Source organism: Ammospiza caudacuta, chromosome 3 (genome assembly GCF_027887145.1).
Source record: "Ammospiza caudacuta isolate bAmmCau1 chromosome 3, bAmmCau1.pri, whole genome shotgun sequence".
In the NCBI taxonomy this organism is placed as follows: Eukaryota; Metazoa; Chordata; class Aves; order Passeriformes; family Passerellidae; genus Ammospiza; species Ammospiza caudacuta.
Window position 1 is genome coordinate 44,232,874 of NC_080595.1, and position 8,781 is coordinate 44,241,654.

Sequence of the window (8,781 nt, forward strand, 5' to 3'; positions counted from 1 at the left end):
ATCATCATTACTGCTTCAAACTGCTTTAATCTGCTTTTCTGCAGAGCTACCGGAAAAATGTAGAGCAACATCCCAATTAAGTTCTATGTCTGGAAAGCTAAATCAGTCAATTACAGGTGCAGAGTAAATGTGCATAATTTGCAAAGTGGATTAGGCTTGCATGTGGAAGTTCCTAGGAAAGTGTAAGTTGACATATAGGACATATGTGATAATTTGATGAGTGTAATTGAGCCCTCTTGAGTCTTTTGCGTTCCTGCATGACAGCATTCCCATGCACTTTTAAATGTGAACTGCTTCATCTTCATTTAACTTTTACTTTAGCTGAATTCTGCCAATTTTCCTTTGTGTCACACTATAAACACAAACTGACATTTATTGAAATGAACAAAGCCATGCATTTCCCATGTCCTGTGAAAATCTATACATTTCAGAAACCCCACTGCATTATTACATGATGGCTTAAAACAGCTTTTAAAGTCTTAGTGCAGTGGAAAGAGCTGTCACTTTCAGATGCCTTTGCTGGCTGTGCAAAATACGCTGAAGAACTAGGATTTGCATCAGTCTAATTGCGTTTAAACTAAAATTGCAGAATGATTGGAAAAAATAAAATGCCAAGTGCCCTGACAACATAATCCAGATTTTTTTTAAAATCAGTTTTCTGCAAAGACTTGATCTTGTTTTTCAAATAGCACCAGTGTATGTCATCCAAGGAGGTTTGACTACTCAGGCTGTTTGGAGATGCAAAAGGCACAAAAACAGAATTTTTAACCCTTTAAAGAAAGGTGCACTTTGAGAAGGAGGGACTTCAGTGAAAGGCCAGGAAAATAGGTTAAAAAAAGTGGGGTTTAATTTGTATGTGTCTATTTTTATAACCATTTATGCTAAAAATTTTTTTTCTGGGCAATATTGTTATACCTTCCTAGTACTTTTGCATGGTCTTAAAGGAGGACTGGTGAGTCCAGTAGTTTGAGTGGTCTAGCAAAAAGTCATCTTCACACTATTCTTATACCTCATTGTATTAGAGGACCTAAATTATTAATGCCTACAAAAGCATCAGTTAATGATAAAATGGTTTAAAATTTATTCATGTAACTATATTATAAGAACAGCTCAGGTAATGCTGCACCTATGAAATTAGGAATTTGGCTAAAAATACCCCAAAACCCAAGTTGTGGTAAATGTCTTCCTGTCTGTCATAAAGCTAGATTAATTTGTTAGAAGCTGAACCCCAGGTGAATCTACCCACAAGCCAAGAGAAATCTTCCTCTCAAAGTTGCTTATTGATTTGCTCCCTTTTTTTAATCTCTGCTTTGTTTGATGTTAGGTTTGCACTTCCTAGGGCAAGCTCAACATTGGTTGTGGTTTTTACCAGAAACCTCCTACATACCTTTGATGGAATATAAAATATTCTCACAGCTACAATAATGTGATAAGTTTGTTTGTTTAAACAAGTGTTTGTGGTCTTAATTTTTCAGGTTTTCCCCACAACCACTTACACCTTAAACAAGACAGCCTGAAAACAATTATCCTTTCAGAACTCCCAGAGCATTTCAGAGGGGTTATTTTAATTATATAATGGCAATTACTGGCACACGTGCATTGCAGTTGAAGCATGACAAGCCCTCTCCCCTTTCTTGTAATCTGATACTGACTTGTGGAATTGGAAATAAAAGTGTCCTTAGAACATCTACGTTTTTCAATTTTGTCCAATAATTTTGCTGACTCAGCATCAATTATTTTAAGAGCTGTTGCTGACAAATGATAGCCTTACATTAAGGCTGGCTAAGAAAACCATCTGTTGGCAGTTTCATACTTGAACAATACATGGCTGCAAATGCACAAGGTGGTTTTCATCACAGAAGTTCGCACTTGAAAGGGAGCTACTGAAAAGCATAGGAGCTGCTCAAAGGAAACCACCCACCTGAGAAGGCCTGATCAGATTGGCACCACTCAGGAGACACACACTCAAATCCTTACTCTCTACTTATTTATTATTTAGCAGAAGTTTAGTTAAATATATGCTTATGTGTGCTTCGGCACATGTTTTTTCACATTTGTAGAGAAAACAGCTTAATGAAAGAAAGCAGACAGAGAAACACTAATACGCTAACTGTGGCACAGCTGCGGTTGCTCTACAAGAGGCCAAACAGGGGATGGGTCTGACTGGACTGGGGTAGTGGCCAGGTACATTTCCCTTGCTCAGCTCCACCCTGTCCAGCAAACAGACACATACATGCCCACACGCTGTCAGTGCTGCTTTTTGCAGCCTAGGAAAATGTTTGTAAGGAAACCACAGATTGTTTGTGAGACTTCAGCCAGCAGGCTGTTCCTTATACATCACGTGCTATAGGAGGTATATTGAACCAGGGACTTGCCCAGGCAGTTGCTAAAACTGTGTTTGACAGGTGTGGATTTAAAGGGCCATAGGTAAGTAGTCAAGATACTGCTCACACCCTTGCTTGTAGATCCCATGAAGGACTACATGGCAGGAATTTTTTTTATTCCCTGTATATATTTATGCATAACTGTCTTCTGATAGTGGAATATGGGTAGTGCTGAAAAACAGAGATAGAATTTTATGCTGGACTAATTGAAAACATCATGAATAATGCAGATTTTCCCAACTTCCTTTCAGCAAGTTTCGAAGAAGCAAGGATGAACACCTTACTAATCCAAGGCAGATCTCTTTGACATGTGGGAGATTTCCTCACCAAAAGGCAATAAAAACAACTGTAGTATTTGCACTTTGTACTTAAAAATGTAAATTCACTTTGTAGAAATGAAATATTTAAACAGACTTTTTTTTTTTATCTGTGAAAAAGTAATGGCTAGTTTTGAAAAATTATCACATACAATGTATGTGTATTCTTTTGTTGTCTGAAATATGTTAAACATGTTGGAGATGTAAAAGTTTGCATTTAAACAATTTTTTAAAAAAATAACTTTTTGGCAAGCAGTAGCACAGAAACCTGATCCTATGTATTTTTGGTTTCAATAGTATGCCTTATTTTTCTTAATACTGTCATTTAAGTAGAGGTATGCTGAAAAATCTACTGTATTCTCAATTTTGTCCAAGCAGTGTTGAATGTTTCAGGTTTGCAGGACTGAGAGAATTGTGTAAATTGCTGTTTACTTGGTTTTGCAGTTTTTTACTGAACAGATATTTCATTGGTGGCAATATTTTATTTCATTTTGTTTTTACTGTAATTACTAGGCTTTCCAAAGATCATTCAATGAGAATACAACCACTAATGGATTAAAAAACCAGTTATTCTACTTGGGATGCTTATAGAACAATGTATCCTTTTATCAATTTTTGAAGTGCCTTATTGATAAGTTTTGGTAGGATTTTTCTCCTGTTTGCTTTCACTTGCATTGTTAACACAGGAAACCAAAAAGGAGTAAGGTGGATTGTAGTGTCACTCCAGTCTGGTTCAGCCTGGGCCTTAAAAGCATGCTTCCATGGTTAGTGCAAAGCAGGAGCAGAGTTTGTATGGGTCAGAATTGTAAATCTTTCCGTTGTGACAGGGAAGGATAAGCCTTTTTCCTCTACACCTGGCTATCCTTATCAATCCTTTGGCTTTGCCTGGGGGCCCACTAGAGGAGGGGCTTTTCACACTGCCTCCCTGAAGCTTTTGTTTTGGTGACTAAAGAAACTTCTCAAAAGTTTTCATACTTTCTCCATCATTTTTCCCCCAATGCTTTTTCTTCATATGTGTGTCTGAGGGCAATAAGAACTTCTGGATGTGAATCTAAAGAAGGGGACCCAAATGAAAAGAAGTTCTGCTCTTGAGCAACTGTGAGTTACAAGCATCTGGGTTGATCGATGAAGTGGTAGAAGGACTACTGGCATCTAGAAGCTGACATGAGAAGGCAGGAATGTAGCAGCAAGCAGTGATTTCATTACAGTTTGTTTGAATAATGTGGAGGATCTGACCTGTGACCAGCTATTTATAATAGCACCCTGCTTGAGTTTGTACCTGGAAAAGTTTTTTGTGTACCAAAAGGTGTCGTTTCAATTCCAGCATATTCTGAAGTAATAGGAAACATGGTATGCAATGGAATTGTATCCCAGAAATTGTGTACTTTAAGCTCTGGCAACAGGAGAAACCAAGGCAACTTGTGTTATCTTGTATTTTTGTTTTAAAAAGTATTTGTTATTCTTCTATAATGTTAAACTTTGAAATTAATCTTCTTTATAGATTAAAGATTAGTATGTTATCAAACTATGCTGGTGACTTTTCTTTTGCAAAAACAGAGAGACTTGTTTGCAAGTAGATACATACAGTGATGACTTCACAACAGCTTTGAGTTTACAAGAAACCTCATGACCTGGCATTGGTGTCTGTCCACTTCCCTTGCCTTTACTGAATTCTCTTTTAAGATCATTCATGCCTTATTCATACCATTGCTTCCTCGAATTCTCCTTATAGCTTCAACCTGGTCTCTTGCTTCTTCTCAGCAAAGTGCAATGTGGCATAGATAGAGATGGCATCTTTTCCCCTCCATGTGAGTGTGAGCTGCAGGGCAGCTTTCAGCCTGGCTGGAAGCAATGAGGAGAGAGATGCAAATCCTCAGAATTCACAATGCCTGGTTAGGTGGTCAGAGTATGGTTAATAGCAGCATTTTGCAAGAAGCATTTAATTCCATCACTTTGGCCTTTAGACGCAATATAAATGTAGGCTGCTAAATATTTTGCCATGTCAATGGTTTCAAAATGCACCCCATTTAAATGGAGAGGTTTTGTGGGGAGGCAGATTTGGACTAGCAACGTGTTTATATAACGAGTAGCCTTAAACAGTGGTGGAAGTGCAGGTAAGTGCTAAAGGCATTTTTAGGTAGCCAAAGACTTCAACAACATAGAGTCATTTAATAACTCTACAACGACTGAAACATTTGGTGTTTTCTCTTTGTATGCATTTCTGTGTCATCACTTCCATGATTTATGTCAATTAACAGTGATTACACCACTTGAATATAAGTAGTACTGACTTCTTATACTGCCAGGTAGAGTCCAGATCCCTAATGGAATCATATTTGCAAACTTGCTAAATTCACCTTGGCTTCCTGTATCTCCCATATGTCCAGAGGAATATTTAAACTGAGACAAATGTTCTATTTGTAACTAGAAACAGCCTTGATACCAAAAAGGAATCCATGTGAATAGGCCCTTAGGCTCACACTACAGTGTTTATTTGCACAGTAATTAATTAGTACTAGTTTTTATCCTACTCCATGTGCAACAATTTAATTTCAAATTTAATCCTGTTGCTGAAAATAAAACTTACATTCTGCTTCTCATTGACCTGTATTTGTTCTAGTTCCAGCTATTGCTGAACATATTTGTTTAGAACTTTTATAAGGTTATAAATAGAAGACTATAAAGTTTGAAAAATGTGTATGTATTCAGTGACTAGTCCAGCCTGTAGCAATGTCCATTAGTTAACAGGCCACACAGTGAGAAATGCTCCATATTTTGTCAACACTTTGGGAAACTTACTAATTTTCTTCCTATCCCTACATTTAGGGCAATTTCATAGTTTAATTTTTACCAAACCCACTTAATTGTCAGTCTTTTCTCAGTCTAACAAAATACCTATCTTTCAGGTGCTCATTTTGTAGAATTGGGACCCTGATGAGTGCTCCAAATGACATTTTAGATATTGAAAGACTGAAACAGAGAAACTTTAACAATAATCATTGCATATAACTAAAGGAATACATTGTATTTTTTATTTAGACCACACTTTTGCCCTTCATAAGTACCATAAGCCAGTGGAGAAAGCAGACATTCCTAGAAAGCTGGAAGGAAAATAAAAATACAGGTTGATTCATTAAAGATATTTAAGTGTTTCCACGATTTGATAGATGTAAATAATATTTTCTTTTTATAGTAGTAATAGAAAATGGATTAATGGAGTTTAAGAAATCTTTGCTGTCAAAGATAATATAGTTGTCCCTTATAAATATTTACACTGGTGTATTATATAGCTAAGTTATAGAAACTAATGTTTCTAAGTAAGAGTCTTTAGTGCTGAAAGTGAGAGGTTTATTGCTTTGATTTCTTTTAGGATGACAAATTGGTTCAATTTTGGAGTAATTACTTTGACATTAAATAGGAACCAACTTTTAAGTTTATTGATGTCTGAAACATTAGAATGATTGTAGTAAATTATTGATACAAACTGTACTCTTTTGTCCAATTAAATTGTTTCAGTTCAGTTTTTATAAGTGAAAACATGCCCTTTGTTTAAAAAGCATCAATAATACATTTTTTTTTTCTTTAAATAAAAGCTCATGTGGAAAGCATTGAGAATAACTCATTCCCCTAGAACATCCAGTGAGGGGGATAAAGGGAGAGAGGTCTATTTTTATCTAAGTTAATGATAGAAATACATGCAGTATTTTGCCTCTACTACATCCACCTTCCCTTTTTCATCATACATTTTGCCCTCTGACTCATGTCACTGGTGGTACACAGAGCTTTTTTGGAAGGTAAGATAATGAATTGAGATTCCATTCTGTGTATATGAACAATCTTTTACGTAAAAAAGAGTCATCTGAGTCATCCTTTCCCTAGATATTCTCTTGACTTAACATCAATTCAATGCATGGGATTTCTTGCTTCATATCAAATACAGAATCCTTTGAGCAGTCATGGGATCCATTCTTGGCTGAATGGGTACTTTATGAAGAAAACCACTCACAGAAGATCAGCACAGTCTGTGGGATTGTAAGTGGATAGGTGCATTTTTTTTTATTAAGCCACTAGTAACAGTTAATAGATTTATCAAGCCCACTCAGTATGTGAAGTGAATCCATGAAGTTGCCTCTATTTGTTCTAAGTAGTCAGTCAGAAAAAAAATGAAAGAAAATAGTGGTAAATGAAGCTTCCATGAGAAATATTGTTTCACTAAACCGTGATTGACTGATTTAATGTGATTGAGGTGTACTATGAAATATCACTTTTAAAAGTATTTTTTTGGTTTAGTGGTTATTTTTATCTTGGAACTTATTTTCCTTTAACTAACAAGCATGAAATATCAACATGGTAAACTGACATTTGGACACCTGTTTTGTCACAAAATTGGATATTGCGAAAGGTAGCAGTATTCTTGCTTTTCCACCAACTTTTTTTTAAAAATCATATTTGTTTAAAAGCAGTCAAGTTTCCAAACGGTTTTTCATGCTTCATCTGAGTTTTTGAGTGCCTTGCTATCCCTGTGTGAAGCAAAATAAAACGAGACTGGGGCTTGATGAATGGTTGGATTTAGCACTGAATGCATGTGAAAGGTGAAGAAAACTGCAATGTGGGTAAGGGTATTTATATTAGTTTGTATCTATGCAAAACACTTGAAGCAGTGTGAATTATATGCAGAAGTATAAGGGGCACTATTCCATCTTGCAAAACAAGCCTGTCATAAGGCTGATTGCAAACATACTCAAACCCTAAAATATTCTAGAGTATCTCTACTTTTAACAGTCATTTCACTCAAAGGCTGGTGGGGACCAAAATCCACTTTGACCACTACCCAAGGAGTACCTCTAGCTCTCTTGGTTTGTATCTTCCCAATCAGTCCTCCTGAATTCGCAGCTTGGGTACATTCTTCTGAGACCCCCCCAGGCTGCTTTGTCCCCCAGAGGGACAAAGACCCAGAACAAAGAACACAAGATTAAACATGGTGACAGATACTGCAAAGTACAGGATATTACTCCATAGCTCAGATTTTTTACCCCGGTGGGCTGTGATCAACTGAAAACTCCTGCCCTGTATCATCAATGAGGAACCCTGACTTCCTGCTTCTTAATGCATCAAATCCGTGCTCAGAGTGGGAGAACATCATGCTTCAACTGAGTGGGAGGCAGTGTGAGTCACAGCTACAGGGCATCTGAGAAATGCTATGACTCCTCAATAGATGCATGTGCTCAGCTAACCCCCACCAGTTAATTCCTCCTTTCACTCAGCACCATATGATGGAGCAGTGTCTGCACACATCAGTTCTTTAGTGCTCTGCAGAAAGGAGCTGTGCTTCTCAGCCTGGAGCACAGTTCTTTTTATTGAATGCTCAGCATCGAGGAAGGAAGGTTTTTTCTGTAGCTTGTTGTCCCAGGAACCTGAATTGTATCACTGCTGCCTTGCAGAGGTCTCAAGAAATATTTTGCTTCATCAAATATGCAAAGGAAGAGGTGCTGGCTGAAGTGGTAGGGGAAAAAAAAGAACATGCAGTTAAAACAGGGTAATAAAAAAAAAGATAAGAAAAAACTTAAGAAGAGAGAAAAGAGAAAAATCTAAATAGGATCATGGAGATACAGAGATACCCTGAGGCACTGAGGAAGGTGGCCAGAACTGTGCTAAAGCCAGATGTGAAAATGAAGGAAGAGCAGACAAAGAGAACACATAACAGAGAGAGAGCAGGTTGAAATGGGAAGAGGGCTTAAAAGGGTATGAATGGAAACAAAGCAAGGATAGAAATGCTAAAGATAGAAAGAAATAGAAAGGTAATTAGGCTCCCATGAGGAGGAAAAGTCCGAGAGACTGAGGGGAGAATAAGAAGAGAAGGGACACAGGTGAAAATGAGACTGCAAATTTCAATTTTCTGGGCACAGCATCTCTCATGCAGCATCACTTTCTGATTGGTACAAGAGGTTTATCCTGCCGTTAGATGTTTCCTTATCCATGTATAAGGTCTGAATTTGTTCCTTGGTATCCCAGTCACTCCAGTGCTTTGTTCCAAAAGACATTGTTTTCATGGCAAATCCAAAGGCTTCCTTTACATCCAG

General features: G+C 37.2%; 1 protein-coding gene across 3 annotated transcripts in view; it reads left to right on the forward strand.

Annotated features, from left to right (window-relative positions):
- SMOC2 (SPARC related modular calcium binding 2) overlaps positions 1–4,102 on the forward strand; it is a 137,177-nt gene extending 133,075 nt beyond the window's left edge. For all 3 annotated transcript variants that reach the window (XM_058801730.1, XM_058801731.1, XM_058801732.1), the window contains exon 13: positions 2,636–4,102. In XM_058801730.1, the coding sequence (XP_058657713.1) occupies positions 2,636–2,659 (24 nt within the window). In that variant the 3' untranslated portion in view covers positions 2,660–4,102. The remainder of the gene's footprint in view (positions 1–2,635) is intronic.
- The last annotated feature ends 4,679 nt before the right edge of the window (positions 4,103–8,781 follow it).